This window comes from Ambystoma mexicanum, chromosome 13 (assembly GCF_040938575.1).
Source record: "Ambystoma mexicanum isolate Mex_15411 chromosome 13, UKY_AmexF1_1, whole genome shotgun sequence".
NCBI lineage: Eukaryota > Metazoa > Chordata > Amphibia > Caudata > Ambystomatidae > Ambystoma > Ambystoma mexicanum.
In genome coordinates, this window is record NC_090938.1 from 497,090,080 (window position 1) to 497,112,848 (window position 22,769).

Below are 22,769 nucleotides of genomic sequence, written 5' to 3' on the forward strand. Positions count from 1 at the left end.
GCACGATTATCCCATGTATATCGTATCATATGTTCAAAAGCAATACTTGTAACAACAGTACGTCATCCTGCAACAATTACAATGTGTCAACATCCGCTATTTTACCTGTACCATGTAACTAAGTTCATTGCAAGTAACAGCGCCTCAATGCCCCTGGGCTGCTTGCGCGCTATATAAATGTAAATAAATAAATAAACCTCCGGCGGGGGACGAAACAGGGGTGCCCCTTATCCCCATTGATTTACGATATATATTTGGAGCCCCTTCTTCTGGCCATAAGAGAGGCAGACAATATTCAGGGTATACCATTCAGGGGATGCCAGCATAAAGTGGCGGCATTCGTTGATGATATGTTGCTTACGCTGACGAACCCGAAGGAGACCATCAAGGCAAGCATAGAGCTGCTGGCCAAATTCGGGGAGGTTTCGGGTTTGCGGGTCAACTGGCAGAAGTCGGAACTGATGAATTTGTGCCTAGGAGAGAATGAGGTGAAGGAGCTGAAGTCAATTTCCCCATTTAGGTGGAGCCCGGGTGGGCTACGATACTTCGGGTCAAGATAACCCCCACTCTGTCGGGATGGTATGGAGCGAACTATGCCCCCATGTTAACAGCGATTAAGAAAGACCTGAGGAAGTGGAGTGCCCTTAGGATATCTTGGCTAGGAAGGGGGGCAGTCCTCAAAATGGTGGTTCTTCCCTGTGTACTTTATCTATTTCAGGCGATTCCGCTCTACGTACCGGCAAGCTTCTTTAAGGAATTAAAATCGGGCGGTCAAAGAGTTTATCTGGGAGGGTAAGAGGCTGCGCATGTCCAGGCGTCTTCTTACGGCGTACAAAGGGGAGGCAGGCCTGGCTCTTCCAGACTTCCGACGATACCATGAGACCGCACAACTTCGGGTAATTAGGGAATGGTTCGCGGAGGACTACAATAAGCATTGGGTGAAAATTATAGAGCAGTAGCCCGACACCATCTGGGGAGGTATTATGGCTTCTACGAAGGTTGAGGCCGCCTCACATCTACTTGAGTGCCATAACAAAGGGAATTGTGGACATTTGGGACAGTGCGGTGGAGAAGCGGGGGATCACGTCCTTTCAATCCGTTTACCCCCATCTTCAATAATGGGGATTTTACGCCAGGGTTAGAGAGGGGGGCGTTCCGGGGGTGTGAGAGGGGGGGGTGGTGTAGGACACTGAGGCACATGTTTCACAACCGAAAGGTGAAAACATTTGAGGAATGCAAGCAGGAATTCGGGGTGGGCGAGGGAGAAAGGCACAGATACTTCCAGATTAGACACTGGGTCATATCTGCGGAGGTAAGGAAGGCAACTACACGTGACCTAACGCAGTTTGAACGGTTCCTCCTAATGCACGAGGGATCCAGAGGTCTAATCTCGGACCTATAGAGGCTCCTAGAGAGCGCTGGCCCGAAGGTTACTTGGGCGTACATGAGGGGATTCTGATGGAGCAAGACTTGGTAAGAAAAATGTGGGACAGTCTCGATGGAATGGGCAACATATGCGGCTAATAATAAGCTGGGGAGCTTCTCAGCAGACTGGGGAGAGACGCTGGACTACTTGAAGGGGGAGTTCAGGGAACAGTGGTGCCCCCAAAGACTAAAGTTTCTGGACATTCACGGTTAATCTGCTGGAAGGGGGGAAAGTGGAAAGAAGGACCTACTGGAGCCATGGCGGAAGTTGGGAGGGGTGGGGTTCATTTTGACGTTGCTTGGTTTGTTCATATGTTGAAAATAAGTTTTTTAAAAAAAAAAGCTTTAGATTAGTGACTTCAACTCTAAAGGAAGGGAATTCCATATCCGAGGAGCAGCATGAGGATAAGATCTATCCTGCACATAAGACAGATGCGTTCTTGGTGTTTCTAGTAAGCTAGTGTTGTTAGATCTCAGCACTCTAGGTGCCGATTGGCGCAAGACACGGTTGGCCAAATACGGGCTTGCCCTGAGATACAATTATGCGTAATGCATAACACTCGGTAGATAATGCGTCTGCAAATGGGGAGCCAATGTAACGCTCTAGCTATTGTGACGTGTTCTTTCCTTTGTAGACCTGCGACAATGCGCACTGCCTTATTCTGAAGCACCTGCAGCCGGGTCATGTCTGGTTTAGCGATTCCTAGCAATAATGTAGAGCAATAATCTATTTTAGTTCCAATAATGGCTCGCGTCACTATGGCGCAATTGGCTGATGACAAAAAGGGCTGTAACTGAGCTAGGAGCTTCAAATGTTAACACGTACAGGAGACAAGACTATTGACCTGATTTTTCATAGACCATTATCTTAACCTTATTCTGGGTATTGATATTGCAGTCCGCGATTTTAAAAGATATGTATTCTGTCTTAAGCTTCAGTTGTGTTGCAGTACCTAGTATCATATGTTCTGTCTTTGAACTATTTAGGGCCAACTTATTAACTTGCATCCAGGATTGGAAGAGTTCATAGATGGAATTTAACAAAGCAGAGTCAGAAATGTAATCCCCTGTCAGAGGCACAAAGCACTGCGTATCATCCGCATAATTCACCTACACTACACCAAGTTTATCTAATTACTCAAATAATGGGAGCATAAAGATGTTAAAAGAGTGAGTGCAACACATGAGCCCTGTGGGACCCACACACGACAGTGAACACCTCAGCCATGATGTCATCAAAGTAGACCCTTGCTCTACGGTCCCTCAGGAATGACTTGACCCACTCAATCGCTGGTCTAGAGAAATGTGCTGCTGTCTGCAAGCTCTCTGCCAAAATGCCATGATCCACGATATCAAATGAGGCAGAGAGATCCAGAAGCAGGAGCATGGTAATTTTGCCCCCTGCCATGGCTTGCATTATGTGGGTCTTCGGCTCAAGGAGAGTGGATTCCGTGCTGTGACCTTTTCTGAAGTCAGATTGTTAGGGCCCCAAGATGCCATTTGTGGCCAAATAGGCTTCAATCTGAAGATGAGCTACTTTTTCCAGGATCTTCAATAGATACAGTACATTTGTAATGGGGCGATAGTTGCACGCTACACTAGGGTCAAGCGAGTGCTTTTTTATAACTGGTGAGATCCATGCTCGTTTTATAATGCTCGGGACGGCATCTGCCCTAAAAGATACATTAACAAATGTTATCAAAAGGAACCAGATAAGGAGCACAGGCTTTAACAGTAATAGCCATACAGACATCACCCTTACAGTTAGTAGGCTTGAGTTTGCCCATGATCTCGGACAAGTCCTGCTCAGATTTAGGCTTGAAGGCAAACTCTGAGAACGATTTGGCAGCTGCCTGTTCTACAGTGTCGTTCACTTCCACCGGGCAGTCCTTATTTTTACGGCGAATGCTTTCCTGTGTCTTTTTCCAGTTTGTACAGGAGAGCCTCCTGGATATCATTACACCATTTGGCGTCTTACCACCTGATTAGGCTAAGAGCAGGGGCTTTCCAGCTCTTTAAGGATGATAAAGAGCTCCGTTGAGCTGGAAGCTGCTCCAGAGATGCGAAACTCAATTCCTTTTTGCAGAGGTAATGGATTATTTATAAGCCTTAACCGCCTGTAGATATAGTTTATCCTCATTGGAATTATTTTTATCCTATTGTTTATGTGCTGTGCGTACGTTATTGCTAATAGGCCAAATATCCGGAGTATACCATTTTTTGTCAGGTTGCTTGGTGAATACGCGCCACTTCACTGGCGCTAATCTTTCGACTGCTGTGTTCCCATGCCTTTTCCAATGCATTAAGACACAGCTTATCAAGGAACAATAAACTGATCTGACTTCAGACTGGACAAATACACAGGACAACTTACGATTGTAGGTTGTGTAAGGTTGGCATGGTATCCAACAGTAAGACAGACAAGTGCATCACAGTTCAAGGGTGTTTATTGAACTTCAACTGGGTTTGAAAAATACCTAACTAATCCTATATCTAAAGATGGGAGCAAGTTACGACCATCAAATAATAATAATGAAGTCCTAGTGGTGTCTTGTCAAAATAAAAGGGATTATACTAATAAACCTATTGCCAACCCTTACTTCCAATTACAAATAGTGTGGGAAACAATGTTAAGAAAAAGAAAAAAGTGTTCAAGAATTGATATGTCAGGATATTCAAGCCGTTGGCTTCCCTTCCCCACCTTTCCAGCACGGGACAAGGCAGCACACATTCGATCTTAGCAGTCTCTGGCTTCTCTAGCACAAGGATGCAGTTCAAATCTCAATATTAGGGCCTTCTGTACCAAAGTCTCTTTGCCATTCAAAGTCTCTTACTTCGGAGGGCCTGATACGACAAACATTCAAAAGTTCCTTTCTCCTCAGAATTCTCATTTGCAACTTCTTGGATGATTTTCACCCCGGGTCTCCCGCCGGGCTCAGGCCCACTTTAACACAAACTCTTCAACTGGTCAGCCGGCACACAATGCAGGATTCTTCAGCCTGTTTGCTTGGTATTATGTTTTCCAATCTTGCCGACTCATGAAAGCAATGGTTGCTTGTCAAAAAGGTCAAGGGTACTTCCTCCATGGGATCCCTTTCTGTTTCACCGTCGTTCTTCTCTCGTTAAACTGCCATCTTGGAACTGCTGTTTCCTCGTGCGTTTTGCCTCGCTCCGAGTGTGCTCTTGTGCTCCACCTTTTAGCTGTGTGGGGAAGTGTAACGGAAGTCAGGTGTGAATAATTGTTGATAATTGCCTGACCTTGCCTAACCATGGCATTGGGACAGGTCAGGTGCACGGCTCGGGTGTTAGTCTGTTTTCCCTTAGAGTAGGCCATCAGTGAGAATGTGTTTATGTTGTAAAAGGGGGTGGGGGTAGAGTTCCTAAATATCCTACCAGGTAGGATGGGGTAACAGTGTTTCAAGGAAGGGGATACTGCGTCTCACCATCTGGTGTCCCACTCCCACAAGGACCCTTGACCCAGGTGATACTCCCGCACTGGTCCAGCCCCAGTAGCTGGATCCAAAAGCAATGGCCCTGTACTGGACACCTGCATGACAGATCTCCAGGGACTAGTGGGTGAAACACTTTCTGGTTTCTCATAGTTGATATGAAGAGTGAGTGTATTATGTGAAGACTGATCGGTCTGATGAAAGGCAAAGGATATTTTATAGCAGTGAGCTGGTCAGCGGAGAAAAGGCAGTTTACAGTGACACACTCCTATTCTGGGCAGTAGAATTACATGGCTAGGTGGAATGGGGCGAGAGAAAGACTGATGCACAATTTCCAATCCTGTACCTCAACTTTGTGCAGAGGTGTTTTAACAGTTGTCCTTTCTGATGCAAAGTAGATCGCATATCTCCTTCAACTTACTTGGAAAGTACTACAATAAAAGGAATGTCCAAGCAAGACTCCGTAAAATAGGCTTTACTAAAATACAGAATAACTAGATACCAATAGCCCACCCCTGTAAAAACAAACCGTAATACAGACTAAATATATACCATGGGTAGGCTGAAAAATTGAGAATTGTAGTACAGAACCAAGGAATAACCAAAACAATATGTAAATGGTTAATAAAGGAAAGAAAATGTCTTCGGGCCACCAGGGGGAGCAGGCATAATGGCTGCCTGAATGCTGTGCTCCATCTCATGCCTCGAGTTATTGTGGAGTCCTAGTGGAGTTGGGCCAGAGAAACGAGGGCTAATGTGGAGAGGCCTGCGCAGGGACGCTGAGCCCTCAGTGTGCGGCCCAGCGGTGGACGAGCAGAACAGCCATGCTCTGGAATGCAAAGCCCCACGGACAGAGTGCTGGGCCCTGTCCGAGTCGCGATTGTGAAGCACTGACAGCTCGTGGAAAGAGCTCTGTTAGTTCAGTGGACAGCGCAACAGAGACTTGCTGATTGACTGGGGGCGGGGGCGGGGCGGGGGGGAGCACTGTGGATGCATGCCGGCAAGTTTACCCTTTCCTACGAGTAAACATTATCTGTGGATTGTTCAAGGGCTTGAGCACATAATGGGAGCTCCAAGCCCACGCTTAGTGCGACCACGTAGCCTAGCTCAGACATTGGTAGGTGGAGCGACCGAAGTAGTCCCACAGCATCAGTGTGGGGGGGGGGGCGGGCTCTGGTGCACCGCCTGCATGCAAGTCAGCAAGGAGAGATGCACCCCCCCAGGAGAGGCGGCAGTAAAGGCCTCCTACCGAGTGGGAGTTGGAGGACAGCATAGAAGTGTTGCAAGCTGGACTGGGTCAAGGTAGGCAGCAGAGGGAGCCGACAGTGGCGGACTTTACACAGAGACCAGTGTCAGGGGCACAGCGACATTACCAGCTTGGAGCAGCTTGAACAGTGTTAGGCAGCAGAGGCCAGGTGCTCTGGGGGTGGGGTGCACAGACATCTAGCAGTGTGAGCACCTTGACGTAGGAGGCCCACAGAGGAGCACTGGTCTGACGGGAACCACTGAGGAGGCTGCCCAGTAACAGAGGGCCTGGGTGGCGGGGGAACCACTCCATCCAGGTGGCTGCAATCACCTCCCCAGCAGCAGGGTGAGTGAGAACAAGAGAAACAGGGATCGGGGGGGCAAGGGGAGGGGCACGGTCTGGGCATCACCTCACAGGATGATGCAGCTTGGGGGAGCACAGGTGGATGAGCTGGAGAGGGGCGCTTTTGCAGTTCCACTTCACGGATAGCAGAGAGATGGAAAATGCGAAGGGAAATGTGAGGCCCCACCCATGCACCACAGAGATGGGTGCAATTAAGAGCAACATTCAAGTTATTCTGAAGGCAATACAGTGGATGAGGACTGACATAGGGGCCAAGGTGGTGGACCTCAATGAAGGTAGAGACTTTTGAGGAAAGGATGGAGAGTCTGGAGGCGAATCACCCCTCGGTGGAGATCCTGGAGTCACAGATGGAGGCAATTCTCCTGGAAGTGTAAAGGCAGGAGGACGAATTGTGCCTAAAAGTGAACGATGTTGAATCGCAAAAGGCGCAACAAATTCGGCTTCTTTGAAATGAAGGAAAAAGAGAGGGAATCGCTGGCAAGCCTGGAGCAAAAGATTCATGAGATCATAGCCATGGCTCTGGGTTCCAAGGAAGGTGAGCGGGTAGTTCTGGATAGAGTGCATCGAGCTGGCGGTGGATGTAGAGGGCCGCATTCGGTTCTGCCTCGACTACACTATTATGAGGACAAGGTGAAAATCCTGGAGAGGGCAAGGCAAATGGGGAACATGGCATATGAGGACTCTAAGGTTGAAACTTTCCAGGCCGATACACTTCTGAGGCGCAAGAAATGTGCCCCCCTCACCAGATGGCTTCAGGAGAAGAGTAAAATATTGCTGGGGCTACCCTTTTGCACTTGTGTTTGAGTGGGTGAGCAAGAGGTTCCAATTGGTTTCGGAGGGAGGCAATGTCCGTGCCATGGAGAAATGTATGGCTACCCAGGGAGAGGCGGGATCCAGGCCTCGCAGAGAACCCCAGGGTCTTAAGAGAAATTAATTTAATTTCAAATCTTGGAAGCCACAAAGTCCAGGGAGTGAGGTAATTACTATGTAATACTCCCGCACCTCGGAAAGACGACACGTGATGGGGTCTTGGTTCCTAGTCAGGGCCCTTCTTCTAAGTGTGCAACAAGGCCCACTTTTTGGGACCTCGTCAAGTCCCGTTGGCATGGAGGGAGGGAACTGAAAGAGGGTGAGCAGGAGGTCTGATGAGGTGAAAGGTTGACTCTTTAATGCAATGTTCGGGGGAAGGGGATGAGGGGAGTTTGGGGGAATGTTTTATGAAGGGGTGGAATGTTTGATTAAGGGGAGGGGGCAACTGTGGTGAGGGCTCCAACGGATTGCACTGTGATGGAGAAGTGGAGGCCTAGGGCTGCTTGAAAATGGTGGACAGCAATTGTGGTCAAGGCCAGGGTCGCATCTCTGGTGGTTCAGCTGGTGTGACCATGATTTTTGGGCCACATAGTCGAACGCCCCAGGGAGGGTTGGGGGCTGGGGGGGTGTGCTGTGTTCGTAAGGGTTGGAGGCTATGGGAGGGGAGGAAGGCAGAGTGGGGTGGGGTGGGGATGGATGGGGTGTGTTCTCATGCAGCAAGAAGCTTGTACTGGATGTGGGGGTGGGGGGTCTACAAGGAGCAGCAGGAGTGAGCAGAAAACTGTGAGAAGGGGTTATAATTTATAAAATCCAATCCTTGTTATTTTGGTGTAGGTATCCACAAAGCGGATATCCTTTCAAAATTATCCCATTGGAGTCTGAATGTTAACATCAATATGATTCAACAGTTTGAAATTTATTTTTAGAATTTGATTAGAAAACATAAAATGTGTGAAACATGGACGGGGTGTGTTCCGAACAAACACAATTATTGTCAGAATACAAAAATACACTTTTCAATGCGTTTCAAAGAAGCATAAAACAAAATGATCAGAGAACAAACAATATACAATAGGAAGGGCACATGAAGTGTGCACAAGAACTTCCAAATAGTCTAGACACACACTACAAGCTGGGTAAGGAATCCATAATAATAAAGGGTAGAGACATTGGAGTGTCTTTTGGGCTTCACACAAGGACCACAAGAAGGAAGGGGCGGATATTCTGCTGAGGAAAGCCTTTCAGATGATGGAGATTCAGGTTAAGAAGGGGTTTGGGTGTCGGTTCTCAGTGATTAAGGAGCTTTTTGAGGGGGCCAAAGCCACATTAGCCACAGTATATGCACCCAATGCAGTCCAGATGCGATGCCTGCGATAGATTTTAACATTGTTAGACGACTGGGCTGAGGGATCCATGCTCCTGGGGGCTACTTCCATATTATAGCTAATCCAGCGTTAGATTGGTGGTCGGCAAAGGGGGCGGGGGTGGGTGGGGGCTAGGTACTGGGAGTCCAAAGAAAGCTAGTAAGCACAATAGCGACTTTGGGTATCTTTTAAAGGATAATTTTTGGACTGATGTCTGGTGCCATCACTTCTCAGGCCGGGGGATGCACATTCTTTTCTCCTCCACACCAGACATATAGAAGGATAGACCTCCCTGTTGGTCCTGCAGGAACAGGCGGTGGACGTGGGGGCAGCCAGGGTATTCAGTGATAATGTTTCTGTGAAAATGGCTGCCAGGTGGTGACATTTGCCTCAAAATGCACCCTCCAGACAAATCCCCAAATATTTTAGGACTGGAGGCAATATATAATTATACCCCTCCTAGAATATTTGGGGAAAGAATTTTAGGGGGCAGGAAAACACAGCAACATTATCACATGGAACCACACCTAGGATAGAGATGATTATGTGGTCAGACCACGAGCTAGTAGCAAAATGGAAGGCAGCGAGGACCCACAGGCGAGTGCCTAAGTGGAGATGCAATGATCGGGTGTTCAGGGACTTTCTGGGTAAGGAGACAGGGCATATTGTGAAGTGACTGACAACAGGGAGAGCCTACCGCAACAGTATGGGAAGTGGCTAAAGCCACGATTAGAGGACTAATTATCGCTGAGGAGGAGAGGAAAAAGAAAAATGGGTTTGGAAGAAACCAGATTATGGGAGGAATTGAAGAGTTTGAGATCCCAGCTTGCGACGAAGGATTCTAAAAGGGAGAAGTTCTCTTAATGGAGACGAGGGACAAGAGGCAAGAGCTGTCTCGATAGGGGAAGTGGTTAAAAGATTGACAGACACCAGGCAGACAGGCAGAAATATAATGAAAAGGGAGACACAGTGGGTACTTTGCTGGCAAACAAGTTACAGGGGTGCCAAGATGCGAGTTGACCAGATACGCGGGGTAGATGGGACTCTAGTGGGTGGAGAGGGGGATATCCCAGCCCAATTGGCAGCCTACTATAGACAGCATTATGCCCAGCGAGCTACGACCATGAGAGATGGGATAAGATATCTTAGTAACTTGCAGATCCCCAGTCTCACAAAGGAGAGGGTGCTTTATTGGACGCGGAGATCACTAGAGAGGAGGTACTGCTAGAAATCCAAAAACTAAAGACGAGCAAGGCCCCTAGGCAGGATGGGTTCACCGCAGACTTTTATAAGCAATACCAGACTCGGTGGGCAGCACCCCTAGCCAAGCTCTTTAATCGATCACGGGAGAGGGAACAATACAGTTGATATTCCTTCAAGCATTACTAGGAGTTATCCTGAAGCCAGGGAAGGACCATACCCCACTGTGTTTCGTTAATGTCCCATCTCACTGTTAAACGTAAATGCAAACATAGTTTGCTAAAAATACTGGCGTCCAGGCTCAAAATCCATTTACCCAGGTTGATTCATCCAGATCAGACAGACAGGGACCTGACAATTTACGCAACATGCTGCATATTCTCAATGCGATGACGGTGGAAAGAGAGGGGACCCTACGCCTCAACCTGGATGCCGAAAAGGCTTTTGATCGGGGGAGTTAGATCTTTTTGGGGATGGAGGGGGGCTCTCAGCTATTGGGAAGGGCCAGAAATGGATGTGGTGGATTGCAGCTCTATACTTCAAACCAATGGCCAAGGTCGTCATAAAAGGGAGTGGATCCAGGGTTTCCCATTGCAAAGGGGCATGCGACAGGGGTGTCCGCTTTCACCACTATTTTATGCATTAGTCATGGAACCGTGGGCTATAGGGGTGAGAAAGAGTGCAGGAATCTCAGGGGTTTTAATAACGGGGAGTGGAACACAAGCCAAGCCTTCTTGCTGATGATGCCCTACATTACCAATCCTAGACAGCTGGTGCTGCGCTTGCTGGAGAGCGTAGAACGCTATGCGAGTTCTCCATATGCATAATAAGCAACATAAATCCTTATATGCCCCTTCTTTAGATCTCTAAGAACTAAACATCTTGGCCAAATGTTAAATGAATATCCACTGAGGAACGCCGAAGAATGGTGGCAGCAGATGTTCATGGGTTCAAACACAAAACTGACAAGGGTGTTAACCCTGTTTTTGCATGAGATTGAAAGGAGCCTTGAGATATCTGACACCGAAGTATAAGGACATTAGGATAGTGTCTAACATGGCTTAGTCATCACACGAAGCAAACTAATCACTCCCTGACAAGGCTCCTTTGGCACTAAAGACACAAACCGTGTCAAAAGGACAGAACTTTATCTCATGCATATGTTTTGTCTTGTTTTGTTATGTATTGGGTCTGGACTAACTCGAAGTGTTTTAAAGGTTTGTATAAACCAATAAAAAAAAAGAAGAAAAAAAAAAATGAACACGTTAAGACTAAAGAAAACCTTTGTGGTTTTAATTTTCAGATCCTGAATGGTAAACTAAGTCCCAGAATGCAAGATACATCTATTTAAGCCCACTGTACTTTGTGATTTAAGACGCGCAATAAAAGAAGTTGCCAGCTCGTTTTTATTCATGATGTTGAAAACATTAATTAGTGACATAAGTCAACTATTATTTTGCACGTCAAGACAGCAGACATTATGGATATAAACAAATCTTTAAATGGGCGCTATATTTGCAAGGTAACTGGTGCTTTGCAAGCTCAAGTTGGAAATGGTCCATCATGCATATGAAAGGCTCCGTTCCGTCACTGAGAAAAGCCCATAGGACTGCATCTCTCCAGCCCTAAAATCTCTCCACTGGCTCCCAGTTGCTGCAAGGATCAAGTTCAAGACCCTCTGCATCATCCACAAGGCCTTCTGGGGCCTGGGACCCCGCTACATCCAACCCTCTCTCCCCAAAGACCTTCCTGCTGGAGCCCTTCAGACTAGCTCCACATCTCTGCAGATCAGACGCTTCTCCAAGCAGAGAGTGGGGCTAGATCTCTCTCTGCCACAGGGGCCTCCCTCTGGAATGGCCTCTCTGCCCCCTCAGACTTGAGCCGGATCACCTTAAGTTCCAGAAGCTTCTCAAGACTTTTTCTCCGCCTCCTTCCCAGCTAATTTCCCTGTCTGCCTCTTAACTGGGTGCCTGGTTCCGTCAGATTCTTACAGAGCACCAGGCCCCTTCTCATCCATACCCCTGCAATTTGTCTCCCTCACCCCCCCCACACCACTTACTTGCCCTTCCAGGCTCCCTCCCCCCGCACTAGCCTGGCTGGGTCTGCACCCCTATGCCCTTCCAGCCCGTCACCTTGCACTTAGCTTGTGGACCTTCGTTCAGCTGCTCTCTGTCCACCTCTGTCCTGCTCTCTGGGAAGTCTCCTCTGGCACTTGTTTTCTCACAGACCCTAGGGCTCTGACCTGCACTCCTACACCCCTTCCATCTCCCCTGCACTTCTTGATACAGCACTTGCACAATCCAAATGTCAAAAAGCCTAGTAGGACCGTTTTGTTTTCGCTCCCCCCACCTCGAAACACTTGTGTATAGGCACATTATAAATGCCCTATAAATAAAAATAAATATCCAGTTTCAAAGTTAACCTGGAGAAGTTGGTGGCCTTTACGGGCAGAGGACTGTCAGTCAGAGACTACATAGGGTGTTGCCGTTTCAGGAGGTATGGTTTAGCTACATGGAAATACAGGTTTCGCACAATTATGGGGATCTGTTCGCAGATAATGGCTTGCCATTCTGGTCAGCGGTACTAAATGATCTACACAGATGGGCTCGGCTAAAGCTCTCTTGAATGGCATGCCTGAATTGCATTAAGATGGCATTTGTCCCCAAATGTTGGTTTTTATTTCAAATGCTCCCAGTGGCGGTTCCATCAGCCTTCCTGGATGAGGTGAAATGCACCCTGTTGAAATTCCTTTGGCCTTTGGGCAGGGGTCAAGCACAGGGTGGCCTATAGGGCACTGATTCTTCCAAAGCCAGGGGGAGTTGTGGGGGTTGGGTTCCCAGACTTTAAAGCATAAAACCTACTACATAAACCTACTACAGGGCAGCCCAACTCCAGGTACTGGTTATCACTTTGGCCCCCAGTCCAGAAAGCAGTGGGTGCATATGGATAACATAATACTGGCTTCAGGCTTTCCCAGTCTTTGCACGCTCACCATCTTGCCTGTAACCAATATGCTTGTTCTTGCACTTCACAATCTGACTATGCGCTTTCTGTAACTAGCCTCCACTCATCAAGGACCCCAGGAAAGTGTTTCTACCGCTTCTAATCAGACATTGACCATACAATAGGGCGATGGGCTGGACTATCAGCAGCTTGAACTGAGTGACGTGCTAACTCCATTTATAGGTTAAAATTGAAAAATTGTGGCTTCCATGCTACCTATTGGGCCAAATGCAGACATCGCTATTGTGAGGTGTCTCCTCCTGCCTTAATTCCCAGATTGCCTTGCTCTTGGTGGATTCAAAGGGAGCCAGAAGCGAACCATGTCGAGAGTCCCAAAACGTGGAAAGGATCCTCCCTGAGATTCAATGCTGCACTAGCTCTGCCCATATCATTACACCTATAGAACAAAACATCTGTCTGCAATTACCTTCCCTTGCCATAATTAGCCCCTGCGGATCAGTCTTCATTGGCCTGCTTTGGCACACAGTTCAGCCTTCTAAAGTCCCCCTTCAAATGTGAAGAGAATGTGAAAAGTGTCAATTGAAATTAGAAAATTGCTTCCTGGACAGGGTCCCTGCCAGCTGGTGTATTTCCCATGACAAAAACAACAATGGCCGCAACTTAAATTCAGTTCTTACACAGCAACATCATTTGTGAATATGCTGCTTTATATTATGATGTCTGTTGTGACAGTGCCAGAAGTAGGAGATGAAGTCAGCGGTACAAAATGTGCTTTATTTAACTTAAAAGAAAACGCCTACCTATCCCTAATTATAAAAGGAGTTATCCCGAACAGAAAAGAAAGCGCAGGAGTACATTGTCAGTATGCCCAAAACTGAAACATCAAGTCCTCCATTCGTAACTTCTACTCTAGCCCCGTCACAACTTCAACAAAACGAAAATAAAAAGGGCAACCCCCTCCTCCTAGTAGAAGGACCAACAGGATCGCAATGTCCCTCAAGTGCCGAGACTTGTTTGTTGAACCGGAAGAATGCCTCACACTGCCAATCAATTGAATCAGTTCCGCTGTACCTTTCTGTAAGGGTATTCTGTAGCTGCCAAGGTTACTTGCTTGTCAGCAGAGACCCGTTTCTCCCTTCAAAAGTTCAGTGGACTTATGTCTGCCGCTGCATAGAGGGACTCTCCCTCCCGACACTTTGTTTTTCTGATCACAGTTCACTTGGTTTCTATGGTCATGTGACAAGGCCTGAAGTAGGGACCAGTCTCTCTCACTCCTGCCCCTTCTGGACCACCTGTACTCCCAGTTACCTTTGCGGACCTCCGTGTACAGTGCCTGACCTTCCTGGGCTATGTGGGCGTCTCTTCCCAGCTTCCTTCGGCCTTCCTTAGCTTCAGTGGTTCTGCAGCAGTCCTGCGGTTCAAAGCTCCCTGCAGTATCAGCACAGCTGTTGGACCACACAGTCCACCTTCCACTGGAGGTCGCGCCAATGCCTCAACCAAAATCAGAGGTAAGGCTCTGTCAACAGTGCGGTTTATGAAATAATTGACACTGATGCAGTTGGTAGGTTTAAGGGGAGGGTTTTATTATGAACAACCAGTACTCTCCCAGGTCAGCCTCTGTCAGGACCAGGGTTGACACACCACAGCTTGGTGGTGCCAATACCCTCACTTCTCTGGGGTACGGCCTTTACCGAGGTCCGTTGATACCTGGTCAGTCCAAAAGTCCCACTTTGGATGGCGATCCGCAATCCTGCAAACTCCCCAAAATGTGGGAAAACCCCTGCAACCGCTTCCCATTTCTCTCACTGGCCCTTTTGGGAGCCGAGCAAAAGATCATCAAAAACACCCAAACCAAATACTGATGTTCCCTCGAGGGCGGCAATCCGCATTATGGGTAACTTCTCCCTTTTACCCAGTGACCCTTTTACCCATTGAATCGGGAAGGTTCTGTCACCTACCATTCCCAGGTCACTAAAGGCAAGTCAGAGCCTGCCCCACTCTTGCAGTCCCACGTTGGCGGCGTTTCGCATGGTAGTCCAGCCCACCCACCTCGCCTGGGAATTCTCTTTGTCCTTGTTCTCTCGGAAGCCTGCGAACCTCCACGTTCTTTGGTAATCGCTTCAGACATGAACATTGCTGCTTCCCAGGTCTCTGGCTTCTTTTCAGTGCATGTCTCCAACTCTCCACACAGGGATCCAGTCCTTAAAACACCCAGACAAGGGTGTTCTCTTCCGACACCACCTGCTCTCACGCCTCGACTTCGCCCGGCTCTGTCCTCTGTTGCGCGCCCTACAGAGAGCGAGAGAAGGGGAAAAAAAACCAAAAATAAACACACTTGGTTAATCCCCCACAGCTGTCCCTCCACCCGACTTCACTTTGTTCTCCCCGCCCTGCCACACCTCTGTAGCCGCGTTCTGACTCTGCAGCCCTGCTACCGTTGTGCTCCCTTCTCCCTGCAGCCCGCCTTCTACCATCCTGCCTGGTGGAGGATCCAGACTCAGGACTACTCACAGGCTCCTTGCAGTATCGGCACAGTTTTTGGATAGAACAGTCCACCTAACCCTGGAGGTCGTGTCACTGCCTTGCCAACTGCTTTCTAACTTTGCGTGAGGGTCCTCCGCACTCTGGTCAGTTGAGCCTCCAGGACACCTCTGCTAATGGCTATCCACCTTGTTGTTCTTCTGGTTCTGGCCGGGCCAGTTCGACAGCCATGTTGGTCTGTTTTCTGTTTTTGTAGGGCACGCTGGATGAAAACAAGGCCCAGTCTCTCGTTATTTTTCCAGACTTAATCCTCTTTACTCCTTGGTGATTACTGGAGTCACACTACAACATAGGTGAAGTCAGGGATGTGTTATGCAAGTCAGAGATAGGATGTGTGATGGGGAAAAGGGTGCGATTGTGTAGAATGAGCGTCATCTCCACAAGGGGAATCCTCCCCCGACAGATCCTCCCTCGTTGCATCACCCCAAGGGGGAATAGTCAGTAGCAGTCGCACCGCCCTGGCCTGACAGGAGAGGGTTTCCCCCATGGGTAGCAGTGACATTCTTAGAATTGCCACACTGACCGCAAACCAATTATGAGCCTGCTTGGGCTGACCCCCCCAGATATAACAAATAAAATGCCAATTGAGTATTGGCATGGGGCTTCATATTAGAAAAGAATAACATTCTGCTTAGGTATCGTTTTGGGCCAAGCTCTCACCAGGATTAATATTATACATTCTCGGAGTATTAGCTGTGGTGGAAAAAATAAATCAGCGGTGCCAAGCATAACAGGTATAATAGGATTTCAGTTTTCTGACACAAAGGTTTTTAAAGGGGAGTAAATGGCTGCTGTGACAGAATTACTACTGCTCTGGGCGAGTACATGCATAAGAAGTGGCTAAACTGCCTACTCTGCCCCACTTTACTACCAAACCAACAGTGCTGCCAATCCAATGGTGAAACTGACACAGCCCAAAAAGTTATGCCTCATTTGGTAACTTGGGTTTAGGGGAGGTTAAATCTTCAGATGGGGTGTGAACCGATAACAGTAGCCAGCCTAGCAGCTTTAGTGCAAAGGTTCCAAAATGAAATAAAGTGTACAATAAAAACAAAATATAGAAACTTTAATAGACAAATCAATGCAAGCTAACTAATTAAAAACACTAAAACTGCACCCCTGTAAAGGAAACGGAATACAGAACTTGTGAAAAAAGCACTCTGGGTTGATAAACAGGATTTCTGCAATTGCCAGTGTTCAAGGATATGTTCTTGTAGATGAAGGTAGAGATGAGGGGTGTTAAGTCACTATGGTCCCAAAAAGAGGACCAGGGCACAAGTCCTCTTCACAGTGCTTTCATTCTCGTCTTTGGTGCTCGACATGGTCGAGATGGGCTTCTAGGCACTCTGTTGACATTCAAGTCGATGCAATCCCACTGGCATTCTGCGTTAAGTTGGTGTGAAGGTGCACGCTCCCGTTGGCTAGAGTCAGATTTTGAGAAGATCTCTTCCAACAAGTCGAGGAAGCGGTCGAGTCGGCAGCGAGACAATGGCTCTGCTGGGTTAAATCGATGTGCGAGACGAACAAGTTCAATGGTTTACAGCAGGTCAGGTCAAGTCAGCCCTCGAGTCGTTGCTTCCACAGTGTCCATTTTGCAATCAAGGACAAGCCAGAGAAGCCAGTTCACGTGTCCTGTGGCAGCTCGAAGGCCATTGAGTACGGATAATCTGGTTTGAAGATGTCTCCGGGTGATGAAACAGGATTCCTGCTGCTTCTGGAATGCTAGGAGGCCCAATCTATGGTCCAGGACAAGGTACTTCAGTTATGAGTTTCCACTCCAGGATGTAGGCAGGCACATGCAGGGGGCTCTGCATGTCCAGTGCAGACTATTGGATCCAGTGCAACAGCCAGAAGAGGTGTCTTGGTCCACATCAGTTCGCCCCCCACTATTCCCTGGGTATGGTAAAAGGAAAGAGCTCCCTCTGCCTTGGATACCTTCTGTCTTCACCTCCCTGACAGAGGACTTTGGGATAGACTGTCCCCAACAGAGGTCCAGGGAATCCTTGTCTTGAAAATACAAAGAAGAATACAAGGAAAGGTAATTATCACAGGGGATTTGTCGAAAGCAAGCCTGGGGGCAGGGGAGGTTCCTGTGCCCTGGGGGAAGGTGGCTTCTTGACCATTGCCCCACATGGCTGAAGTGGAGACCTCCAGGCCAAACACTGTAATGCATCAGTTCTTTCCTAACTGAGACCTGCTCTCAGAACGGACACTAGTATATCAAAATGCTGTGGCTGTATAATGCGTTACCTTAGTAGCCACTATTGCACAATCAGGCAAGGCTTAAAGATCAATGTGCCACCAGGCTGACCAAGAGGCACAATTAATGTGTTTTGTATCAGAGGGGCAAAGATTAAAAATCAACTTCTGTCTGCAGTCACTGTGTTCCAGCAGCAGTCAGGAATGCAGAGGACCTTTGAACCCGCCCTGTGAAACTCCCTCAGAAAAGGCATGTTTACACCATAGTTTTGGCATGGAGCATTTATGAACGAGGGTATGATTAGCAGACACCCCCTCAAAAATATTTGCATGCATAATTTTATTTACCAAAAAAAGCACAAAACAAAAGTGGGTTTTAACACCCTTCCAGATGGCAATCCTTCACAGCCGCTATTCAGTACAGTGTGTGCACATTCCTCTGCTGTATGTAGCTCTATTAATGAGAAGGGTATATGTCCCCCAACAGCAGCTGGTTTGTCAGAATGCACAAGAGGAAGTGAACACATTAATTGATATATGGATGTCGGCTATGTCAATATGCTTTTATAATGCACCCAAAAGTCACCACCGTATTAGTATCAGAGCACCTAGGCTTTTCCGTTGAGTTGGGTACTGTGCTCCCCCATACCTTCGCCTGCTGGAAGAAAGCAATTGAGTGATTGGGAAGATAAGAGGATGCAAAAGCAGGGCAGATGTTACAAGTAGAGGGAGGTTGCGTCATATCATGGGTGCATGCCATTCCAGCTAGGTGAACCATGGTTCTGCAAAAAGGAGGAGGTGGACAAGTCCTAAAGCGTTGTGGTAATTGGATTGTGTTTCCAATGCATATTTGGAAAATTATAAGTGAATACACAATATAATGTTGGATGAATGAGGGGCTCAAGTGTTCGCGTAATCGTGTACATTTGGTGGCTTACTTGTTTAGGCAACTCTTTACAATGAACCCCAGGTAAAACTCCAGAATGTTAATTGTGTGAATGCCAAGCCTGAACCAAGAGTGGCATAGTCTAGAATAGACTGTGTGTAAAAGTGAATGTTGTTGGTAAACAGATGTAAAGGGGATGGAGAGAGGAATGGTACAGTAAAAAAATAAAAATAAACCTGGAACCTTGATGTCAAAAAGGTAATTATTAAGAGTTTATTCCTTGTCATGCCGAACTAAGTGCACAGCGAGACTGGGTGCTGGCTTATTTGGAAGTAAGCTATGCAAGTATAGAAAGAAAAAAAAAATTATATATATATATATATATATATATATATATATATATATATATATATATATATATATATATATATATATATATATATATATATATATATATATATATATACTGCGTTCCCAATGCAGGAGGTGTTTATTGGACAATGTGGAAAGCGGAAGTAAGGAGATGGAACAAGATCGGTTGTGGAGAAGGGCTAGAAATCTGTCCTGTATCCTTTGGTTAGGTTACTATGCGTTGACACTTCTAGGGCTATGGCATGCTTTGTACAGCGCTTTATGCCAAAGTACGTCCACCTGACAGAAATGAGGAGCAGGGAGGGAAGCTATAAAGTCACATGCCAACAAACGGAATACCAGTGTGCCCAGAGATCAGCACAGCCAGCTTTTCAGAGTGGAAAGAGCGTGAAACAAGCGAATGTGCTCCAAAAAGGACTTCAAGACAATTGTTAATCTGGACATCTTGTGTACCTGAAAAACCCTTTGATAACATTTGGGAGGAGTTGTACGCTAGAAATGCAAATTTACCATTTTCACAACTCCCTGTTAAACTGAAGAATTAGATATATGGTTTCCTTTTGTTTTCCCTTAATGTTTTAAAGATTTTATACTGCACCAAGTCACCACCAACACAGTCTAAAAGCACGTAGGCTTGTTCTTTTGTGCAAACGGTTTACGAACATGGGCAATGTCTTTGGCTCAGCAGTAGTCGGACCTTTAACAGTCCCCAGGTGTCATTGTGAGAGTGGGCATGTTGAACCCATCCCCAAGAAAACACAAAGGCAACGCACTTCCACTTACTCCCTTTGGTACTGAATGTCAACAAATGGGCAGGTTCGAGAGGCAAAGAAGCTGGACGGATTTTTAGGCGATGGTGGTTTTTGAACCATAGCTCCATGGCAGAAGCCCTGGATCTTGTTTTCTGGAAGTTCCTGAGGACTTTTATGAACATTATGGGAATGGTTCTACTGGTGTGCAAGTCCAGACTTCTCTAGAGCTGTGGCTGGGCTCTTCTGCCAGTTAATTTATATAATCCAGACTTGCCCAACCTTCTACCTTGGATGCAGGTACTTTGTTTGAACCCAAGATATGTATGGTGCCCTCTGTTAACAGGACAGGGTTGCAGAATCTGGTTACCAGATTACACTTGCTAATCTCCTTCGGGCATTGAGGTCCTTTTCATAAAGCAAGTGCTGCTATAAGAAAAATGCAGTTAGGCTAGCAGGTCCACTACTAACACAATGTTTACGCACAGATTGTATTAGGAAAGTGAGCTGGTGTGCCAAATCTAAAATGTCACGCAGAATCCATTTAACTAGACTTGGGGAAAATACAGATGTCACCTAGCAGATAGAAATCAGTCACAGTTAAGAGCAAGGACCTAGCAGAACCAGATCACTTCAAGATACACCTCTTGTATACCACGAGATACCATACATAGAGAAGTATGGGACATTATGTTGGGCTGACAAGCACATAATACAGGATTGAAAGACGGGTGGTGGAAATAAGTAATGAACTCAGGACACCGATCTTTTACATGACACATTTACAATTTCATACACAGGAAAAGAACATTGCTTGCTTAGAATCACTAGGTTGTTCATCACATGGCAATACCAGGATTAGAACACAGATCCCCGGGTTTCCAGGGCAATAAATAAACATACAGAAATGTATTGTATACTTTGACATTCTTTTTCTTAAGGCAAGCAGAGACCATACCATGTAGTCATAAAAAAGAAGCATAATTGCAGAAGGTTCTGCTCAAACGTCTCGAGAGCTGGAAGAGAGTGAGAATCTCAACAATGCAAAAGGGAACACCCAAAACCAGTGGTCAAGTTAAGTGCCGAGTTTGCATTTGGTCTAGAACCTCAAGAAGGCTTAATCCCATTCCCAGTGGACATGGTTTCAAACTGAAGTTATACATCATAGTTTCAGCGCCACTAGATCGTTTGAACAGCAGGACGTCTGGAGTGACATTTTCAGCTGGATATACAATTGAAGCACTGCACTTCACCAGAATTTTATAGATCAGAATCAAAGAACAATGCAAGATCTTGGAATGGATAAAGTACATGAAAAACAAAGATAGTCGCATTTATGGAGGATCAGAGTTCATACTGTGTAGTGCTGAACTTGCCAAACCATGTTATAGTAAAATCCAATCAGATTTTCAGGATATCCACAAGACACATTTTCGCTAATTGAATTTCAATTAAGATAATTAACATACCTCATGGTCATTTGGAAAACCAGACTCAGATTTTACCACAGGGTGGGATAGCATGCCAAGCCTCAAATGCTGTGCGTGGGGGGCTGCATGGTAAAGATCTAAGGTGGGGGCAATACTAAAATACAAAAGGGACCTGTCAGAGTGGTGCACTGGGAGCAGTCAGAGAATGGGCCAGTGATCATGCACACTAGTGATCCCTGAAGGAAGGCATATGCCTGCTTAAAATCATATATACGGTTTCCAAATACATGAACTACTATTCTTTGTACTAGACCGATACGATGCAGATCAGGGGTCTGGATGTCCAGACACTAAATATAGTGTGATGACTTCAGAAAAAACGTATTTGTTAAGTCATACTTATATATAACGCAAAAACCTTTGCCAAAAATAAGCAACGTTGGCAACAGAATACTTAACTAACAGAAAAGGTTTTGCCAAAGCATACATGTGCTGGCATTCAAAACCTTCCCACCAATGCCATCAGAGTGAATGAGGGCCAGTCCATATTGGTGCCCCCGTTGGCTTTCCACATTTGAAAAATGTCCCCCACCTTCAAGGTCCTTCTCTGGTCCCTCAGCCCTTCCAGGATGCTGGTTCCACTGCCCAGCAGTTCATCCATGCCCCGGTGGGCATCGTGCAGTGAAGAGTTAAACTGTAATGTCTCATCCATCGGGATGGTGGTCGCCGAATCCTGTGTGAGAAATGTAGTGTCCTGGTTATCGAGCTGAAGGTATTTAATGATGCAGTTCATTTGGCTCTTGTGAAGATGACAGCTTAACTTTTTATCCATAGATCAAAGCCTAAACCTCTAACACTGCCCTCTTCACCCATGTACAGCGTCCATGCTCTGCAACGAGGACGCTAACTTTGTGCAAACTGCACACAATGGAATCTGCGTACACAGATGCTGTGCTCCTATACAGCAGAACCAAGCCACAGATCCAGTCATGGCAGTCAGATCTGCATTTAGAGGACATTGCATGCCACCTGTTGCCAAAGTCACTCAGATTCTACGTAGACCATGAATGATCCATCAAAACTGAAAACAAACACATAGTTTGGTACCAGTTTAACCTTCCACACAAAATAAAACCATCCCTCATGCCCTACACCTTACACTCCATTCCCCAGTGCTCTTCCATATGGATGGTGGAAACAAGCTTCTAATTGGATATCCAAGCAGATCGCCCCTTCATGGGAGAGGAGAGAGAGAGAGAGACAGAAAGAGACAGAAAGAGACAAAGATTTCCATCTCCCAGAGAAAAGAGTTTTCCATCTCCCAGAATGCATCACATTAAATGTTTATCATCTACTAAGATTTGCATTTTTAAAAAACTCCATTATCTTTCCAACAAAACTTTCATCACCAGATGGTTCAGGTTAAATCGCGGTCACACCACTGCATAACTGTAGATCCAGAGCACAACCAAGTGAGAGAAATTTAAGACATGCGTTCTCCATCCATGCTCTGCAATTATAAACCTGTCAGTAAGGGTGGTCCATCTCGCCTTCACTTCCAAAAACAACTCTAGGCCAGGTTCTAACCTGGTTCTGTAACACCTTGACCATGCACTAGATACTCTACCTCACACCTAGCCCCATTTGTCCATGACCTTCACTTCTCTAATACTTCAGTCTTTTTGCAGCAGAGATCCTTAGTCATAAAGTGACGCCAACTTGTCAAGTCCACAACTAGAAACCATCTTGCATCCCCGTTCAGCTGTATACC

At 46.6% G+C, this 22,769-nt stretch overlaps 1 protein-coding gene across 3 annotated transcripts in view; it reads right to left on the reverse strand.

Moving 5' to 3' along the window:
* Positions 1-22,769, reverse strand: part of GOSR2 (golgi SNAP receptor complex member 2) — a 176,073-nt gene that overhangs the window by 87,760 nt on the left and 65,544 nt on the right. For 2 of the 3 annotated variants that reach the window (XM_069634156.1, XM_069634157.1), the window contains exon 5: positions 21,591-21,731. The exons of the other annotated variant lie outside the window; for it this stretch is intronic. In XM_069634156.1, coding sequence (XP_069490257.1) covers positions 21,591-21,731 — 141 coding nt within the window. The remainder of the gene's footprint in view (positions 1-21,590; positions 21,732-22,769) is intronic. 3 annotated transcript variants of the gene reach the window in all.